The sequence below is a fragment of the Rattus rattus genome, chromosome 8 (genome assembly GCF_011064425.1).
Source record: "Rattus rattus isolate New Zealand chromosome 8, Rrattus_CSIRO_v1, whole genome shotgun sequence".
NCBI classification, from domain to species: domain Eukaryota; kingdom Metazoa; phylum Chordata; class Mammalia; order Rodentia; family Muridae; genus Rattus; species Rattus rattus.
Window position 1 is genome coordinate 34893407 of NC_046161.1, and position 20313 is coordinate 34913719.

General features: G+C 48.1%; 1 protein-coding gene across 8 annotated transcripts in view; it reads right to left on the bottom strand.

Moving 5' to 3' along the window:
* Positions 1 to 1161: 1161 nt before the first annotated feature.
* Gramd1b (GRAM domain containing 1B) overlaps positions 1162 to 20313 on the bottom strand; it is a 101771-nt gene continuing 82619 nt past the window's right edge. For 6 of the 8 annotated variants that reach the window (XM_032910047.1, XM_032910041.1, XM_032910044.1 and 3 more), the window contains 13 exons: positions 19067 to 19182; positions 17181 to 17337; positions 15885 to 16074; positions 15459 to 15602; positions 14361 to 14479; positions 13952 to 14094; positions 12694 to 12797; positions 11947 to 12150; positions 11104 to 11194; positions 8041 to 8052; positions 7594 to 7701; positions 7204 to 7321; positions 1162 to 6061 (listed from right to left, as the gene is read on the bottom strand). In XM_032910047.1, coding sequence (XP_032765938.1) covers positions 5972 to 6061; positions 7204 to 7321; positions 7594 to 7701; positions 8041 to 8052; positions 11104 to 11194; positions 11947 to 12150; positions 12694 to 12797; positions 13952 to 14094; positions 14361 to 14479; positions 15459 to 15602; positions 15885 to 16074; positions 17181 to 17337; positions 19067 to 19182 — 1596 coding nt within the window. In that variant the 3' untranslated portion in view covers positions 1162 to 5971. The remainder of the gene's footprint in view (positions 6062 to 7203; positions 7322 to 7593; positions 7702 to 8040; positions 8053 to 11103; positions 11195 to 11946; positions 12151 to 12693; positions 12798 to 13951; positions 14095 to 14360; positions 14480 to 15458; positions 15603 to 15884; positions 16075 to 17180; positions 17338 to 19066; positions 19183 to 20313) is intronic. The other 2 variants (XM_032910042.1, XM_032910048.1) reach the window with 1 other exon arrangement.

Below are 20313 nucleotides of genomic sequence, written 5' to 3' on the forward strand. Positions count from 1 at the left end.
TGGGGGAGTCAAGGGTTTTCCAAATGTAGTCCTGGCTGTCCTGAAACTCACTCTGTATGCCAGGCTATCCTCAGACTCAGAGATCAAGTGCTGGGTTTGAAGATGTGCACCACCATAGCTCTACCAGCTTAACGCTGATTATGACTACAAATCGGACTGGAAAGACGACTTCGTGGTTAGGGGTGCTTGTGACTCGGTCAGAAGACCCCGGTTTAGTTCCCAGTACCCATGTCACATGGCTCCCAACCACCTGTAACTCCAGCTCCAGTAGATCTGATACCCCCTTTTTGGCCAATGAAGGCACCTATATTCAAAAGCACACAGGCATGAACATATATACACATAATTTAAAATCTGTTTGAAATATTTAAAGATTAAAATTATTGAGTATAGCTCCAGCTACCACTTTAAGAAATGCACACACACACTTCTTTATAAAAGACTTTATCCCTAAACACTGAGATGACAGGAGGGATTATTGTATGCTCGTGTATGACAGATAAAGTCCTCCCTCTCTAAGGCTCTTGAAACACCAAAGAATAGGAAGGCCATAGGAGCAGGAGGATGAGGAAGAGTGCTGTTCGCTGTCTGGCCATTGATCGTGATTACACAGAAGCTGTTTGAGACCTAAACAAGACTGGGCCTCTCATTCCACCATGGATGGGGTAGCAGCACATGAGGCTCTACTCCTCTACTAGGGAGAGGCATTTTCTTCAGTGATGGAGCCACTAAGACATTGTTTATGCTTCAGTAAGGATAAACACCACGGTCATACTAGCGACCTAATTAAATCCAATTAGTTACAAAAAGACAGCAGGGTAGGAGGGGAACAACCAGAGCTGGGAGGGGGATTAAGAGAGGGTACTGGAGGTGGATCGAATCCCAATATGTTATAAACCTGTATAAGCTTGTCAAAAATAAGAAATAATGAACAGGAGTTAAATAAAAAAAATAATAAAAATTCAAAACCCCAAATAAAAAACTCAGCCATTCCATTTAATCATGCTGCCTCTCTTCCTGAGATGGGGACCTGTGTGTGGGCCACACTTAGGTGTGCTCATGGCCTTCGGGACTTGCCGTTGAGCACATCTAAGGATGTCAGAAATACTGGAGATGAAGAATACCAATGGACCAAGCAAATAAGCACACACACACACACCATTTATTATTTGTAATTCAATACTTTTTTTTCCTTTAATTCATACTGAACTTCCATGGCTCTAGCTACTTTACATTAAGATTTGGCTGGACAGCCTTGTATGTGTCTAGGTACTAGCAATAAGTTTTTGGACCTTGCGCACAGCGCCAGGCAAAGTACAGTTATAGATCCAAATACAGACGGTCAGGCAACCCAACTGCAACCAACCTGTGTTCTCTTCCACTTGTGGCCCAGTGCAGGTGTTGGGTGCTGCTCCCTCTGCCTCACCCGACTCCACCCCAAGTCAGGATTATCCAGGGGGCCACTATGGCCTCTGATCCATCCCTCCCCACCTCAGAATGTAGGTTGAGTGGGGTCGGGGGAAGCACCATGGGTTTGGGAAAATGGTCTGGTCCATGCAGAGAGTGGTCTGGCCCTAGAGTGCAAGGTAGGGAGATGTGGGGTGCCACACATTCTTGTTGGCAAAAGTGACTGTTTTACTGTGCAGTCTCTGCACACAACACAGAAGCCCAGGGCCAACTCCCCAGACAGCCTGATGTCCTGCCTGGAGCAAGGGCCGCCATTTTGCTTCTGAGGTGTCTTATTGTATGGAAAGAAGCAAGGAGGACCAAGGGGGTAGAGATGGCAATGTCCGTTAAGCATTCACATGCTGGGGAGATCGTCTGGCATCAGCAAATCTTGGCAGGTAAGTGCTTCTCATCGGCAGCCAAGGCTCCAATCCGGGCTCCCAGGCCTGCTGAGGACCTCTCCAAGTCACAAGACCCCTGAGCTTTTGCAGGGCACATCAGAACAGGGAGCTGGCTGAGCCCATCACAATGGCTGGAGCAGGAGTGAGGTAACAAGACTGGGCAGAGAGGTGGGAGAGGGAGCTCTCTACGCCATGTGCAAATTCCTGCTTTATGTCAGGAATGTAGGGGTGTTGAAAGATTGTCTTCCAGAAAACACTCCTCTGGGATCCAAATGCATCTTCTGGAAGAAGACTTGGACATGGAAGGGAGAGGGGCCAGCCTGCTGAAGGATGGGGGGCGGGGTGTGTGGATGAGGGTCAAGGATGGCAAAGGAAAAATGGGGAACGATTGCCCCATAGCTTAGAGATGGGGATGGGGTTGGGGGGAGGGAGAGTCTAAGTGGGGAGGCAGAGTCCAGGTGTGTAGGAAGGGCCATCACAGCCCTGCCACCTGGGGGAAGAGAGAAGATTGCTATTTCTCCTTGGTCCTAATGACCAGGGCTGGCTTTGGCTGCCCTGCAGAGCTAAGGAAGTGGGATGATATGCCACAGAAAGGACCCTTCTGGGAGCACAAGTAGTCCAGAAAGAATCTGCCCCTTGCCAGTCATTTCCCCAACACCTCATATCCTACAGATGCTGTCTATGAGAATAATAGGCCAGTGCCAGCATAGGTGAGGGGCTATGGACAAGTAGAAAATCCACTTGTGGCAAATTCCTCTTGAGGTTCCCTGGCCCTCCTCACTCCTTTGATGCCAGTGCCCTAACTCAAGCCAAGGATTTTAGCAACGGTTTCATAATTTATTCAAACTGTGACAGGGGTTTGGCTGAGGAAAACAGAAGTTCTAGAACTGGGAATGGCTTCTTCCCATTGCTTCCTCCATCAGTGAGGAGTATGAATAGTAGAAAGGATTCACAGTGCCTGGAGATGGAAGATGGACTCCATCCAAAAGGATACTCTTCTTACTGTTATCTTCTAAGTGTAAACCAGTTCCATAAAACTAGGCCAAAGAAAGAAGGAAGGAACGTGCTCTCGTACTAATGCTGAGCAAGATTAGCCCTGCCACTGGGGTCCCTAGACCTCTTACCAAGAACAAAGTTCATCTGCCCGGGCAGGACATCTTCCAGGACTGGAAACTCCCCATCTCGCTAATCCTGGCCTAACCTCCAAATCAAGGTCAAGCCTGGATCCCACATTAAAGGTCGTTTATTTCAGCTCTCTCCTGTTACACTTGGGATCCTGAAACTCAGTGTCGGGGACTTATCCAAAGCCACACGACTTTTCAATAATATGGCCGGAGACTCAAACCCGAACCTCTCACCAGTCCAGTAAAAAGCACTCAAATATCTTGCCACACAAATCCTTACAGAAAGATCAAACTATAAGTACATCTACAATAAACGAACAAAAACCTGCCAGCTGGGAGAAGTAATCAAAGGCCAGGTAGCTTCTATGCCGTCCTGCAGACAACTAGCTTTGTGCCAGGCCATTGTCCAGGCCACTTACTTTGGCTCCAGGGGTGAATTCCCACTTCCTTCACAAAGTATGGACGAAGAGGAGGAAAGATGTTGTTTGAGAATAAACTGATACGTTGGTTTCTTCCAGGTTTAAAAACCCAAGCTAATGCTAAGACAGAAGGAACTCAGGAGAAAGCCGTCGTCATTCTTGGGGGCTATTCTTTATGAACACATATCATCTGGGTTCACCAGAAAACAGGAGGTTTTCCCTGACAAATTAGGTGCTCTCCTCCCCTAAGTGATACTGCAGGCCAAAGAACGGTAGTTCTCAGTGGTTAGGGCCGCTTCTGTTACTTTACTTTGTCCCCCTCGCCACCCCCACCCCACCCCCAAAGAAGACCTTTGAAATTGTTTTAAAAGACTCATGGCTACTTTAGCAATTAAACTTAAGTAAAGAACTACATGTGCAATAAATCTGAGAATTTCCAATTTTGCTTTCAAAAACTTTCTGGGAATGCTTCTGGCTTCTGCCTATTCCAAGAAGAAACTGCCTAGCACCCTGGACCATCCTCCCTTCTTTGACTTGGGGCTCGTGGGTCTTGACAGTCATCAGCATCTCTCAAAGCAACCAAGTAACGACCAAGCGGTCTTTTAGGTCTTGTCCACTCCAGAGGAACAAACAAATCCACTCCTCACCCCTGCTTTCTCAGAATGCTAGCAATGCTAACTAACCACAGGTGCCTTCTTCTCCCTCCATCAGAAGATGATCTGGAGGTACAGCCTTTATTTATTTTTATTTTATTTTTTTTATTTTTGGCTTTGCTCTTCAAGAAATACCAACACCTCTCCGGGGCACTGCAAAATCGATGCCTTTCTTTCACTGCCAAAAATGGAATGTTCGGACAATTCTAAGAGGAGAAAGTAACTTCTTCTCTGGTGGAGCTAATCACTGGCACCTTGCTTCTCTTCTTTTGTACTGATGCTCTGGGAAATCCAGGTCTCCTTCTTCCCTGGCCTTCAGAAGCCTGGGAGAAGCAGCAAGCTTAACGGAGTTTTCGTGCCAACCTGGCAGCAATGTTTACTACCATGGATCTCCAAGAGCTCTGCCAAGGTCTGGCAGGATTCCTTGAGCCATCATATGGAAGAGTAGTAGAGACTTGTAAGGGAGGATGATGGGTCTGCCCAGAAGGACCTCTTGAGATCATATAAAACCTGAGTCCTGATGGGCTAACATTAAGAAGGCCCTGGATGGTTCAAGTTTCCAATGTACATCTGCCTTTTATTCCTTGGTGGCTTTCTATCTCACTAAGGTCAAAGACTAAAAGAGATTTATACACATATCTTCAGAAACTCACTACCAAACCTGAGAAACTTAGAACTGAGGTGGCATCCATGCCAAACCCTCCCTCTAGTGGCGCATATGTTTTCCCATGCACAGTGGCACAGAGTTGCCTCTATTGCTAACGCTGGCTCCTTACCAAGAAGAGTTCATGACGCTGTTAGCCCTCGAAAGTGGCTTGGCTACTATGCTCACTACTCACACAGGATTCTGGGTAAGCCCTGCAATCCATGTTTCTAGATTGTTCTCTGTCTCCCAAAGCCCCGAGGGACTAGGATACCCTGACTTATCCTGGACATCAAACTCACAGATCAAAGAGAAAAAATTAGAGCCACAGACCTGACTTGCTTTCAATAAGAGAGGTTGTTGTTTTGTTTTTGAAACAAGGTCAAAAAGGCTCCACCCTGGCTAAGAAACAATGTGCTCTTAGGGCACACGGAAACAATAGGATTTTAGGCACTAAAAAGTGACCCTTCCCCCAGATCCAGCCTGGGAGAAGACCAGAGAGAAAGGGAGTGGGAGACTTAGGAAATTCCCAGCCCTTGTGGGGTCCACAACCTACTCAGGTCAGAAGAAGGTGTGGAGGTGGGGGTGGTTGAGGAAGAATTCCCTTCAGATGCCAGAGCTCAGGAGCCTGCAGCCCCACAGCCCAGGCCCACAAATGCAGCCTCTGTCACAGTCCTCACCACCTGGCTTTCAGTGTGGTCCTAACCGATGGCCTCCTGGGGGACTTTGAATGGGGCTCCTGCCTGCTCCATTCTTCCTTTCCCAAGGGAAGGCCTGGGGAAGCGCTGGGTTGGGGGGAGGGGGGAGTAACGAGAATGGGGGGTGGACAACAGGTTCTCTTTTATCCTAGAGACAAATTAAAAGGGGGTTAGGAAATGAAGCACCTTAAGCAATGCCCTCTTGAAACGACATTGAAGACAACGAAGGTCTTCACAGGCATAAACTTTGGCTCAGCCACATTTCCCTTCGAAGGGCCAAGAATGGCCAGCAAGGGAAGGAATGAGGAACAAAAAATGGGAGGAGGAGGATCAGGGGAGGTTGGTGCTGAGAGGTGGTCCCTGCCCTCCTCGGTCCCTCCACAGTGGAGGGGGAAACGCTGCTCTGGCCGGCACAGGGGGCGGGAGTTCCCGCTCCTTCTCCCTGGTACATAGGCATTATCTCTTGTTTTTAAAATCTGTATATAATATATATTTATATTCTGTATATATATATATTTATATATATTTATAGGGTCTATGTACATGTATTGCACAGGCCTCTTGTAGCCACCCCTGGTCCTGCCTTGTCAGTGATAGCGGTTCCTCTTCTCGTCGCTCTCAGCTGTGTAGTCTCGGGACCGGATACCATTCTGAAGGTTGATAAGAGAGTCCTTCATCTGTAAGAGAGTGCTCTCGGTGAGTGTCCACAGAGCTGTAGCTACCATGCCACGCCCATCTGTGGCCCATCCCTGTGTCACACGGAACCAACAAATGATAAGTCTATAAAGCACGGGAGGTTCTCAGGGGCCCCAGCCTAAGATAGAAAGGGGTCAGCCAGTCCAGTACTGGGAACCCCATGGGCTTGGTTATTTGTGACCTTCATATCAGCAAATTACAAGCATCCAGTTGCTCTCAGGAGCCACCTTGAACTCTGACTTACTTGGCCTCCATCCTGAATATACCTTCTGCCTATCTTTCCCCTGACCTGGAACACTTTTCCTCACCCCAGCTTCACCCAGTTGGGAAGTCCAGAAACAACACCAACTTTCTACGGTCACGATCGCCCTTTCCTCCCAGCCTCTCAGATCCTCGGGGCTCTTTGCTGAGTCATCATGAGCATTTTAACTTCCTATTTCTTGGGACTAAAACCGTTCTGTCCTTCCCAGACATATAGGGTGGTGTTAAAGCAGAGAGAAAGCAGGTTCTTCATCAGCCCCATAAGAGGAAATTAATGCTTTGGGGGTCATGGGATGAGGTCTAAAAGGGTTAGCATCAATTGGAGGATCTTCAAATGGTTCAGTATATAGAAGCTTTAGTAAGCTACGGTGTTATAATGACATCATCGCCGAGCAGCTCCAGTAAGCTACTCTGTTATATCAGGGTAACAGCTCCACCCTTCTGCACCGAGAACTCTTGGTCCCTCTGCCTCATCTACTGCTTCGACTTCTCTGGCTCTGCTAAATCCACTCACTGGGTAGGAAGAATCCCATTTCTGGGTATGGTGAGTGTGTGCGTGTGAACGGCCTCACTTGCACCTCAGAGAAATGTTGACATACATATCCTCTGGGGAGACAAATCACTATATTATATAGGATTTTTTTTCTGTCTAAGAATATGTCCTACACCCCTCTGGCTATTAGTTCGTCTCTTAGTTTGTTACTGTTTGGGGGAATTCCTGTTTCTAATACTTCACTGAGGAACAGCTGTAAAAGCCAGGATGATCATAAAAACGGAGGAGGTTGTGAGGAGGTGGTGGCTTTCTCAGTACTGAAGGGAAGGAGATCAGCCTCCCAAAGACGAGGGACTGTGGGCATCTCACCTGGTCAAGGAGCATCACTGAGGATTTGATGATTTCCCTCCACCTCTGGAGCTCGGTGTCGTGGTACTTTTGTTGGGATTCTAATAGCTGGGCCCATTCTGTCTGAGACTGGGGTAACCTGAGGGGTAGAAGAAGGTACCCAGCAGCTGGAGTTATGTTCAGTGGGCTGGTCTCTTCTCTGAGACCCCCAAAGGACAAAGAGTCACACCAGAGTGCTCTCACTTCTGCTCAATACCCCAGGCTCCCAACTGCCCAGAAACTCTAAGGACAGCTTTGTAGAGATGAACTACGGGCTCATCTCGAAGGGGTATCTTTGAGCACAGGCCATGGAGCAGTCCCAGACAACTGTGTGAGGTTAAGGCGAAAACAAAGGGGTCAGGCCCACGTTACCTTTCCTGGAGTCTGAGACCCTGCCAGGCAGTGAGCGTCTGTGTGGTGTATTCCAGCATCCACAGCTTGTAAAAGAGCATCATGTTAAGGATGACCAGCAGCACCAGACTGAGAGAGAGACAGGGAAAGCAAGGGCAGTGAGATGGGAGTCTGGGCCCGGGATCTCCCCCACCTACCCATGAGGCCATATGACTGCCCACTGGGCCAACCCAAGCATCACAGAGACATTACAGGTGAGGAAGTTGAAGGGGTGTGTAGCAATGGCTGGAGAAAGAAAAGCAACCTCGTCTAGGGGGACAGTGACAGAATAGGAGAGCCACGGAGAGGGCTATAAGCAAACGTATTGAAGGCTCTAGAAGGGAAGCCATGGGCACCTGACTCTGGGTGCCTAAGGAAGATGGCAAAGGGGGGGCACTGAGGTAAAGGGGGGAATCGTAGAGCTGATACCTGAAACAGATCCTAATGGGAGCAAGGAAGAAAAACAGGGAGGAGGCAGAGGTTAGAAACGGGAGTGTGAGGAAGGAGGGGGATGCACTTCAATGGAGACAGAGAGCAAGTGAGCATCTATGAGACATACACACACACAGCAAAGACACAATGGGCAAGGAGGCCAGGCAAGGAAGGATGGAGGGGAAGTGGCTGTGGACCCTTAGCTTTCCATAGGCACTAAATCCAGAGAAGATTTCCTTATCAACCCAAGGTCACGCGACACCTGAAGGGCAGGACAGGAGGAGGACCTGATAAGCCTTACAGGTCCTGGAATTTCCCTGAAGACACAGTGTCTTCTCCCTAGACTTATCAGTGTCACAGGAGATCAGAAGCAGAGAGGAGCAAGGATGCCAAGGGTGAGAGGTTGCAGGATACCAGGGGAAGTGGAGAGTCAGTCGAGAAGCTAGGGAAAATTCTCTCCACCTCTGTGGCTGCCTAGGCCACTCTGTGAGAGAAGCTCATGGGATAGAGGGAAAGGTGGAGATTTGGAGAAGACCCAGAGACAGGAAGAGCTGGGGTTAAAAGTCTTAGTGCATCACTTAAAGTATTTTTTTTTAACTTTGTGAAGTTTCCCATCTACCCTGAAATTGTTTTCTCACAAGGGACATTGTACTCAACCCACTAGGGTTGTTCTATAAGTGGAAAGGAACAAAACCTGTAGCAGTAGGCCTACATCAAGAGCTGGTTCTTAATGTGAACGGATTTGGGAAGGACAGGTACACACAGAAAGGGAGAAGACGGCCAATCTGGGAAGTCAATTCATGGTGGAAAGGAGGGTCAACAGAGGAAAGAAATCATACATGATGTAGACAGTGTCTTAGACTGTTCAAAGTCACTGTTGAATAGTCATGCCTGAGGTCTTACTTATTTCTTGGGCACAATGGATGGAAGTGTCCCTTCATCTGTCAGTTGGAAGTCCCTAGGGCTACTCTACATTGTCCATGCAAACATTCAATGCTACCGTCTAACTGTATCAGCACACGCTGAATCAGCTGAATGCCCACCCCCTCAACACATGTCGCATAGCAAACCACCTTACATCTGGGTTTGTGTTTATAATCCTGAATGTTTTAAGTAAAGGTCATTGTGCTGTCTGAGGGAAGACTCCCCAGTCTGCCAAACAAAGACAAGGAGGTGGGAGGTTGAGTCACCGCATGGAGGGTGGTGCCAGGGTAAGCAGTGCTGGATGTCTGGATCGGTGAGTTCTAAATGCAGGCTATCAGAACCCCAGCTAGGGCTGTGGGGTGTTGGGTCAGGAAGCCTGATTATCCTAAATTTACAAAGCCACAGAGTTAGCTGATACCTCTGGGATTTGCCCGTTGGAGCGGGCCTTCTCTAAGTAAAACTGAGAGATGCAGAGAACATGTAAATACAAAACGAACCAAGGTTACAGTCTCTTATTCACCAGTGTCCGATACCTGGTATGGTTTTATCAGATACAAATCACATGCATGGGTGATTTGAGAATGGGTTTTATAGTTGTCTTTGTCCTCGCTGTTGTAATATCATGGTTCCTGGTGCTGTCGTATGTTCTCATGCAAACATTCAATGCCATCGTCTAACTGTGTCAGCACATGCTCAGTCACCTGAATGCCCATCTCCTCAATATGTGCCGCTATGCTATGCCTTGACAAGTAGCAGGAACCCTTCTCGTGTTTCCCATGGGTTTTTCCCCTATAAGGAGCCAACAGGGTAGCCTCTGGCTACACTTCTGCCGCAGGGATGGTCTCATTTATACCAATGACTTTACTCCATTTTCTAAGGGACAGGCCCCTATCAGCAAAGGCCTGTCCTCCTCAGCTAGATAACCTGTTGCAGCTCAGACACTTAGATTTTAGCATGTCTTCTCTGACAACTGGCAACTACAGTCCAAATTTCTGTTGACACAAGCACCGGTAGTCCCTGTGGGCAGCTGGACTTCCTGTGAGACTGAACTAAAGGGTAACTGAGGCTTCCATCTGTGATCTCTCCTCCCCATTCCGTCCTCTCAGTCTGGTGGGCCCTCTGATGCAGATCACTCTAAGCACCCACACTGCTTCCAGCGTCTGTCTACCCATTCACCTCACCACTGCAATGCTGGTCTAACTGTGTCACTTGTGAGCTTCGCCTCAGAGGAAGGATGTGGCCTCACACCGTCTAGGATGTTTTGGAGAGAGGTGCAGAAGGGTCAAAGGAGCAAAACTGGCCTAGAGGTGGTCTGGTGCCTGGTGTCCAGAAGGAAGAGCACACATATGAGAATTGGCTGTGCTGCTCGTCCGCCTGTGTCATCTACATTCTCACACATCATCCCTAGCCATACGCTGAGCCAGGCAGAAGAGCTGTGCTTAGCATCTCTCAATGCCCCTTGTGCAAATGGTCTAGCATATCCTGGGTACTGATGGCAAGGGCTCGCACACCAGACAGCTGTGTTCTCCTATCTTATGCCTTCTTTTCTTTTGGCTTCTCATCATCCTAGCTCAACTTAGTGTTCGAGCTATTGAACCTATGGTTTTATAATGTCCTGCTAATTATAAGTCATCTAGATCGAAATAAGCATCTGTTCTCCCTGGACTGGAAGCATTGATTTTGTCTGGCTACCCTGCCAGGGAGGACTCTGTGCATGGCTCTCATGCTGGGTACAGAGCAGACACTCAAGAGGACCTCTTATAAATTAATGGACTCTTAAAACGTGCTGAAGCATCTCTGTCAGTCAGCATTTATCTTGAGGAGGGATTCTGAGTACCCTGCCTCTCTAACCCACTTGACACTGAGCTCCTAAAAGGCACAGACAGATGCCTTATACACCATTTTCTTCCTAGAAGGCTAACACTCAGGAAGTGCTGAGTATGATACAGGGAAACAGAAAGGGCACCAAAGGACTAGGCAACTGATAGCGAAGATTAGAAGACAAAGGAACGAAGAGGAGGGAAGGCTAAACGTAAGGGGAAACTCATGCTTGGGAGTTAAAAATGATTCTCCTGCACCAGGCAGGGGAGGGAAGGTGTGGGAGCCGGGGTGGGAGAAGAACCTGCAGTCTCTTACACACAGCTGATAACCAGCAGCAGCTTGGACACGCTTTGCAGATGAAAACCATCAGGAGTGTCCTCCGGGATATGCCGTGTCTGCGTGGAACCTGTGGGAGAATGAACAGGCAGTCATTCTCTCCAAGCCCACAAATCCCCACACCACAGACAGGACACCAGTCAAGCAAGAACACCAGGGGACCATGCATCAGGCTAGCAGCAACCACGTGATCACATCGCCAGCCCTGCCACTCCCCTGCAACTCAAGGAGGTAAAGTCTGCAAGGTCAAGGCTTCGGTCAGATAATTACTGAACAAATGAGAAAAGGTAGTGTTGGACCTAGGATATGGAGAGATGATTGGCTGGTGAAGACAGACCAGGGGCAGCAGCTCCCAGTCCCGGCTTTATAATCAGCTACATGATGTCAGGGCAGGATGCGTAACTTCTTAGTCCGTCTACTTAAATGTGACATTGATCACAAATGTGACATCTAAAATGCTAACAATGAGTGCTCTAGTTGAGGCCAGAGAGGGGAATGCATGGGCAACAGTGGTTTTCTCCAGTCCCCAGGAAGTTCTGATGAACTCACACGCATGTGCAAAGTGCAGTTTGTACAACACTGGCACCATCAGTCTCTAGGTTCCTTAGGGAGCCCCAGGTTTCCACAACCGAGAATATATGTCAGAATTCAAAGGGTGGGATAGAAGGGGAAGACATATAAGACAGGCAGGAGCTTAGTGGGTCTGTGAGGGACAAGGGACAAACTCTACTCAGGATGTAAATCAAGTGAGCATACATGACAGAGACACACAGCTTCATCCCATGGTCCCAATCTACACAACGGTTCCCACCTGGAACATACCTGCCACGTGCTTGATCCTGTGGCCCACATCTTCATCTGTGGGGGTGGTGACAGGACTCATCACCTCTTCCAGGTGAGGTACCCGCAGGTGGGCATGGGGACGCTTCCTCCTCCGGACTGCTGAAGACTTATTGGTCTTCTCCTTGGGCGACTGTCTGTGTATCTCAGCCAAGTAGGTACTCTCGGTTTTGGTTAGCTCAGTCTCTGTCAGACACAAAAGGGCCACATCAGAGGCCTATGGCTTTAACCCAACATACTGGCCATTGGAAGCAGCATTCTACTAGTACCATATTCCTACAGTATATCCTGGGAGGCTGGCCAAGTGGGAAGATAACCCTCAGAAAGGCCCATGTCAAGTATTTGTGAAGCTAAATCTCGCTTAGGACCGTGTTTCAAACCTCTGCACCTCCGTGTATATAATTTATGACATATCACACACTTCTGAACACATGCCCGCAGATCTTTCTTATAATGACTCAATGGCAGTATCACATCATCTCAGGTCCATTCGAGAAGAGGCGAAATCGCAGCCCCTGATCACTACAGTCTCTTGAAAGATAATATCCACGGGCATACCAAACCTGATGCTCATTTCAGGGGCAGAATTGAGAACCCAATGACACTAATACACAGTCTCAGAAAGTCCCTTATTCTCCAGGCTTTCTGTTCCCCAAATGGTGGCCAACAGCTGTCTAGGCCAGGAAGGGAAAGGTTCCATTTAGATGACCTGATAACTGTGGCACCCACCTAAATGGCGGAAGTAGTCCTCCAGTCCACTCCAGAAGTTCTTCTCGATGAAAGTTTTCACAAACCCCCAGGGCTGTTTTCGATAGCGGAGCTCTGTGGAGACCCTGAGGAGCAGGCCGTTAAAGACACGATCAGTCATTCATATGGAGAAAACAGGTTTGGAAGTATAGAAGATCAGAATAGGTTGCTGCTACTGCCTGGGACATATTGGGGTGGGGGAGTACAGTATATACTCTACAGCCTCCCAGCCAATCAAGAGAAGTTTAGAAACTAAGGTCAAACCCTTTTACATCCAAGTAGGGAGTGTCAAGTGTCTTCTCACTTGCCTGCCTTCATGCTACACACAAGACCTCAACACTTCTCTGACTATTCTCTCTCCCAACCACTGGCCACACCACCGTCCACTGCTCTTATAGTAGTTTTTTTACACCCTACCCTCCCACATGGAAGCCCTGCTCTCTGCCTCCTCCTTGGGTATATGAGCGGCTGTCAGTAGTTCCCTCACGCCCCATGGCCATGCTTGGACCCTTCCTACATTCCCACCCAGCATCTATTGTCCGCATCGAGAATGGACTAGCACCTCCTGCAAAGGCGTAGCTGTCATCAACCATGATGGTTTTCAAAGGGGTATGTGTGCTGGTTTTCCTCCCTCTTCTACGTACTCCTCCTAACGTGGTCCATATTTCTCCCTTGCTCTGAGTAGGCATCATCGCATACAGAACTAAGTCTTTATTTGACTGTGATCTGAGTAGGCCGAGTACAGAGAGTTGGTTGTATCAGGTCAAGATTCCTGCTCTAGAGGAGCTCACTGACCAACAATGGAAACAATAGGAAACGCCATTAAGACATGGAACACAGAGCACAGGGTCCTGGCGCTAAAGGCTAAGCTTCAGTACGTATTGGGGCATGACTCCTGATCAAGTTACTCTTCTGATCAATGAGGGTAAGTCCATCTTTGGGAGTTATTCTAAAAAGCCCAACAGATGTAGTTCAAGTTCCCACATAGTTCCACATAAACCATAGAAAACCAACAGTAGGGCCTGGTAAAGATCTTCCAAAGAAGACGCAGAGTGTTCAAAGGGACACAAGGTGGAGAAGAAGAAAGGCAGGATGGGAAGGCAAGGAGTGGAGGAAGGCTCCGGGTAGGACATAACAAGGGAGAGTACTCCAGCTCCCCTTCTCCCCAAGGAGCAAACGGGCACTGTGTAATTTGAATGTCTTTCCCACCTGCACCCTCACAAGCCCTCACACAGCACACCTGAGTCTGCTCTTGTTCCGGGCCACTCTGGTGAGTGTGTAGCGATTGATGGTGTAGAAGTAGTCGTGATATGGCACATCGTGGGTGAGGACTTCGGCGTCTATCACATAGCACTCGCTCTCCTGACTTGCTTTGTACATGGTCTGTGGGTAGGAAAGCACCACTGATCAAAACTGATGAGAGGCCAGGTAGGACCACCACCTTTCTCAATGTCCCTGCCCCTGGATGCCTGGATGGGAAGTGTGACGTCACTGGGGTTGGCAGCATCTGAGCTAGTTGGATGCAGCCATCTCTAAGATTTAACCAAGCCTAGATCCAGAGGTGTCTTCCCAAGTCCCGTCTTCATCCTTCATGATGTGACGGGATTTCCAAGCACACACTCATTTGATTCTTTCTTCTCCCCACTCACCTGTGTCTCCCTGACAGTGGCCGTTTTGGGAGCCAGAGGATTAGTAAGGGTGATAGTGTAGAGAATCACTCGACTCTGGTTTCCATTCTCCTCCTTTTTCCATGGGTGGAAGATGATATCTGAAGGTAGACATGAGGTCTAGACTGAGAAGGTGGGGAGCAGCAAACACTGCTTGTCTGAATCTCCCCTCTGATGAACTCCTCACTCCATGCTGACTCCTGACAACCAACCCCCCTCCCCTGAAAGCCAATAGGAGTTTGAAAGCTGGGGGAAGTGGCGAAGAGGAGGTGGAGTTGGGGCAGAAAGAGGCCCATTGTGGCATTGCCGAAATTCTACACAGAGCTCCAGAATGCTGATTGTTCCAAGACTGGGACAGGAGGTCTCGGGGCCACCTGCGGGGGTGCAGGCAACATTGAAGTTACTGTGGTAAGACCATTCGATCCCCAGGGAGTGTGACCCACCCCATGGCCTCAAGGTGCCTCTCTTTCAGAGGGTGCCCTGTTGCCTAGAGCTTGTGCCCCAAGGGAATGATTGCCATCTCTGCCAGGCAATGTTACATCTTTGCTGTGGGAAAAACTGGAGTGAGAGGGAGAATGGATGCAGGAGCCCTCAGGGTGCTGGATATGAATCCTCACTCGGCACTTCTAGGCTACTTTATACAGGCAGATAAATAGAGCCTGGTGTTGAGAATCCTAACACATTAGTGCCAGGAACCCGGAGACCCACACACGGCACAGCTAAGGACTGAACAAGCCAATATAACACACTCATACAGAGGGCACCTCCCAAACTGCAGAACAGCTACCCTATGATAGACACAGAGCCCTGTGGGGACAAAGAGCTGACAGGGCCTGCTCCCTGGGAAATCTTTGGAGTCTGTTGGACAGAGGGCATATGAAAACCTTCACTACTAGAGACAGAGAGGGACAGAGTAACCTAGAGGATGTTTGGCACCACATGAGGCCAGAAAGAGGAGCCTGTGACATTGGGAGAAAGAGTGGTATAGGGACAGGGATAGGAAAATAGAAGGGGAAGGAGGAAGAGGGTCAGTGGGAGAAAAGATGGACAGTTAGGGAGGGTCAAGCCCGCAGATCAGACCAGAGAAGCGCCGCTGCTCCATGAAGTCCCGCAGAAAGGGTGAGGTGGTGAACAGCAGGTCATAGAGTTTGTCCACGCTGAAGTTGAAGACTTCGTTCACATACTGTCTTCCACTTAGGTCCTCATAGAAGGCCTGGACCTCTCCTGTACAGAAGAGAGGATGAAGCAGACAGTGACAGAGGAGGACCAGAGGCTGTGGTGACATCCCAGGGGCACCAATATCTCCAAGGCTGATGTGGGTGCTACTACCAAGAGAAGGGTGGCTGGGCTCACTGTGAATGCTTTTGCCTGCATTACTTCTCTTCTCTTGGTCTGGGGGACACTCTGAGATGCAGAACATAGCTTCTGACTCCAGATAAGCATTTCCGTTCATGTTGCAAAATGGAGAGATGAAGGGGATTCTCTTACCCGCATTCAGAGGCTCACCTTCATCGTGGGTATCTGAAGAATCACTGAGCTCGGTGGGGATATCCTCATTGTCATTGAAGTCTAGTGAAGGGGAGGTCACAGGCGCCATGATCTCGATCTTCTCCCCTATGATGTTGTCAATGGCAAGTTCCTTCTCTAGGGACCCGTCACCCTCCATCACCTCTTCCTCCAACGGCAAGCCATCAAACTGCAGTGGAGATCAAGAATAACCCACCAGTGCTCCCCTCTGTGGATCAACTCTCTCCAAAGGGAGACCAGCAACCCGGCCTTAAAAGTCATCCCGTTCCCAGCCACGCTGCTCAGGAGCTGGGCTAATGGTGGGTGCTGGGACTGTGTTGAGGTGCACAGAGGGCACACAGAACCAATACTCATGCCATTCAAACAGTGCACTGGTCTACGGGTGATACTCCCACTCTAGGTCCTTTCTGGAGCTATACTCCTACCACACTACTACAATGCCAGCCTGCCTGTAAACAATACCCTTCTCCTAAGCAGCTCAGAGGGCTTCATGGGCGTGTCTGGGGCTTCATTTTCCCATTGGCACCAGAAGGGAATCAATTCTATTTTAATGCTAATCTCAGCAGTAAAAATAAATAAATAAATAAATAAAAACAAAAAACATGAAGGCTAGCCATCAATGTCTTCATTTTACTGCTGGTTCGCCTGGCCAAATGTGGAATAAAAGGTTCTCTCTTCTGAGAGTTCTTTCCCAAGGAACCCAAGGCCTTCTTGCAGACACGTGCCCTAACCCTCTTTCCTTCTGGAAAGCTCTGACTTCTCGCAACAGTGTTCCTGGGGAGAAAGGTGCTCATAGACATTTTCATAGCCTCCATAAATTCTAGCATAGTGGGAAAATAAATTACAAAGGAACTCAACAAAATTCACGACATAGGTGAATAGGCAATTAACATACAGTTAATACCTACAGTTCCATATTCATGTATGATTTTGACTTTCAATCAAAGCTCCCCAGAGGGGAGGGGGAAGGAAATAGTAAGCCAGGAAAGGTATCCAAAAAAAAAAAAAAAAAAGAAGCTGACTTACAGTAGGCCATCAAGAACTACACTCTTAGAAGATTGAGAATACTTTTCATCTCATGTATCAAACCAAATCATTTAACTAGACCTGAGAATCTAGCTTTGGACCTTTAGAATATACCATAACATCATGGTGACCATGGTAGGATCCCTTCCCACTTCCCTGCTCCCAGTGGAGCTCTTGTGGGATTAATTAAGCTGGGAGACACTGGCCACTACTCAGGACAGGGATTTGCGCAGAGTTTACCACCCATACCGAGACGGGGGCTTCACTGCTTCCCGTAGATGTCAGTGTGCTGTTGGTGATAGACTTCTTGGGCAGCTGTGGGCTGGCATCCGGCTTGGTCTCTATGCTGCTTTTGGATGAGCTGTCATTCACTTCATTCTCTTCTATGGGGATCTCCTCGCAGTAGCTGGAGAAGACACCCCATGAGCTCAGGTTAGTCTCTGTGGTGGAGGCCACCAGCTAATCTTAGAATGCAGGCCTGTCTGTCAGTCTGAAACTACACGCTTTTCTGCTTCTTTTCTTTATGATCTTGTACCAACCAACCACCCCCTCCCCCCATTGTTCCCCTAGAGCTTCATTCCTGTCTTATTCTACCTCTCCCTATCCTGAAACTATCTGAAAAACCACCTTTTCTAGATACCTTCCTTAGGTGTATATCTACCTAAACATAAAGATATCTCATCTTACTCTCTCCTGCTGGATCCCAACCCCGTTCCATGATCTGAATCTAGCATCTGGGCTCTGAGCAAATATTTCCTGTCCCAAACATCAACTAAGACTGGACTCTGTGTACAGTACCCCCCTTCACCAGTACTGTCCAAATTATAGATTGTAACTAGCGAGCTTCTCTTAGTTGTACATCCTGAACGAAGGTAGGTGTTATTCTAGAGACACGCCAAGCATCCCGCTGCATGCAATCATCACCTATACAGTCGTTGCCAGCATTAACTTCTGACTTGTACATTTGGTAGCATCTGCATGTATTACAGCTCCAGGTAAATCATTATGTCCCATTTAGACATCAGCAAATAGAGTATGATAGAGCTTATATGACACCAGTGCTAATGCTGTACCAAGCCAAGGCCTAAGTGCTGTAGCCTCAGTGGGCTTTCCTTGCTTTTTACTTCACTAGCTTCTCACAGCAACATCTAGTCTCCACATACCTAACCACTGTCAGTCAGCTGACTCTCCCTGTCTTTCTAACCTACCTGCAGAAGTTCATACAGTGAGAGCCCCCACCCTTAACTTCCTGCTCTTAGCTTCTAGTGTATGAGATCTTCTGCCTCATTAGATATCCTTTCTAGAACTTTCTCTGCTTCCCCTTCCTGCTGAATGCTTCCAAGCCTAGACCTTGAACATCCTTTATGTTCAGTCACTTGGAGGACTGAGCTAAGCCCATAGTTATCCATTAGTGACTTTAGAGTCTAAAGCCCTAGTCCAAACCTAGTTCATCCTCATGAAGCCAAAATCTAACCTCAAAAGCTCACATGATCTCCCTGCTTGTCTTGCAGACATCCTCATTTGCTTGAAACCAATCTTCTAATCTCAAGCTCTTCTGTCTACAGTATGCCCCATCTGTTTAGAACCACTCCATTCTCCCAAAGAGTTAAACCAACAAACTTTAAGTCAACCTGGGATTTGCTTCTGAGCTATCAACAGATCCTTCAAAAGACATCAAGAAATTTTTATTTCCTGTCAGACCTACTGCAACCTTCCTGGTCCAAAACATCACCACAAGCCTCTTTCCTCTACATTATATCATCTAGCAACCTTTGAACAGGTTCCCCCTTGTTCTCCACCTGAGTGTATGTCAAACACGGAAGACAGACTGGTCCTGTTTAGATGTTAGGTCAGAACTTATCAACTGTCTACTATAAACCTATCCACCTCTTTCTGCCTAAAGCCAATTGTCACATTGGCCAAAAGGCTACTAGTCTCTGCTCCCTTGACTTGCTGGCTTCATCTCTGACCACTCAGATAGCCACATAGCCCAGTTACTGTTCCCTCTGCCAGAAGCACTGGTTCCCTCCAATGCTTCCTGCAGGGTGCTACTCAGATGTCATTTTCCAAATGATGTCCTCACTGTCATTCTGATCCCCATGTCCTCTGGGAAGCTCACCCAAGGCCACACTCACCCCATCGTGTTGAAGTCATCGTCTGGAGGCACGTAGTCCTCATCATCACTGGTTAGACCCAACTCGTTCCCGTAGCACTGGTGGACAAAGTGCCAGAGCTCCTTGGGGCATAGGGGCTGCAGGAGATAAGAGCCGAGACTCTGATCCTCCTTCCCTCCCTCCGGCTCTGCCACCCTGCACAGAAGTTCTATACCCAGGTTGGCACCTTGCAGGGAAAGAAACCAAAGGACTCTCTCCCCAACTGTATAGAGAGGGTATCTCTATGACAATACCATCCACCTCACATGTCCCAGTCAGATGCTAGTCTCCTGCCTGATGATGTCAATTCTGACAAAGCCAAGGACATGGACCTTCCTTGTCTGTACCTTCAACACAGCTTTGCAGAGTGGGATTAACTGGCCCTTTGAGGTTGGGAAATTCCCCATCTCTTGCTTTCCCTACTGATGAGGTCCGGCATTAAGTGAAAGAAACCAGTGTAAATTTAGGGCCAACCTTATCTCTGAACACCCATAGGTGCCCTGACTCAGTCTTGCAACACCACATAAGTTGAAGGTTATCCTAGCTGACCCTCTCCTGATGACCTGAATGTTTTCTTTATTCTAAGGGGTGGTCAATTTGTGTACAAGGCTAGGTAGAGTTTCTAGTGTTTCCTGATGGGGGAGTATGTTTATTGGTCTTCTTTAAAAACACTGTCCTGAGAGAAGCTAGTTTTCATAGGGTACAATTTCCAGAGAGAAGCAAAGGAAAGTCAAAGAAGCTAAGATCATGAGTGGAGACCATGAGTGATTATAGACGGAAAGAAGGGAAGGAGGTGGGACCAACAAGTACGTGAAAAGGGAAACAAGAGTGCAAGAGAAGCAGGTGTGATCAATAACTAAGAAAAAACAAACATTTGAGAATCTTTACAATAACACACTTTCCAAATAATGGGAGAGGTCTCCAGACCCACACTTTGAAGAAATGGTTTAGGCATCTAGAAGAATACACTGAGTCAGCTTTCCAGGTTTCTGACTTAGAACCATTGACAATGGCGGTTGGGTCCTGTCTCTGGACAAGCAGGTGTTGAGTGCTAGCTTTCAGTGATAACTAAGATCTTTTATCTAGACCTCCCCTCCTGTCCCTAGCCTTTGTGGACACCCTTCTTCCTGCCTGGGACACATCTGCTGTCTGTCAAATGATACTCTAGCCTGCTCCACCATTTACATTCCGCACTCTCCCTGAGTCAGGGACAAGCACGGTTAGCAGAC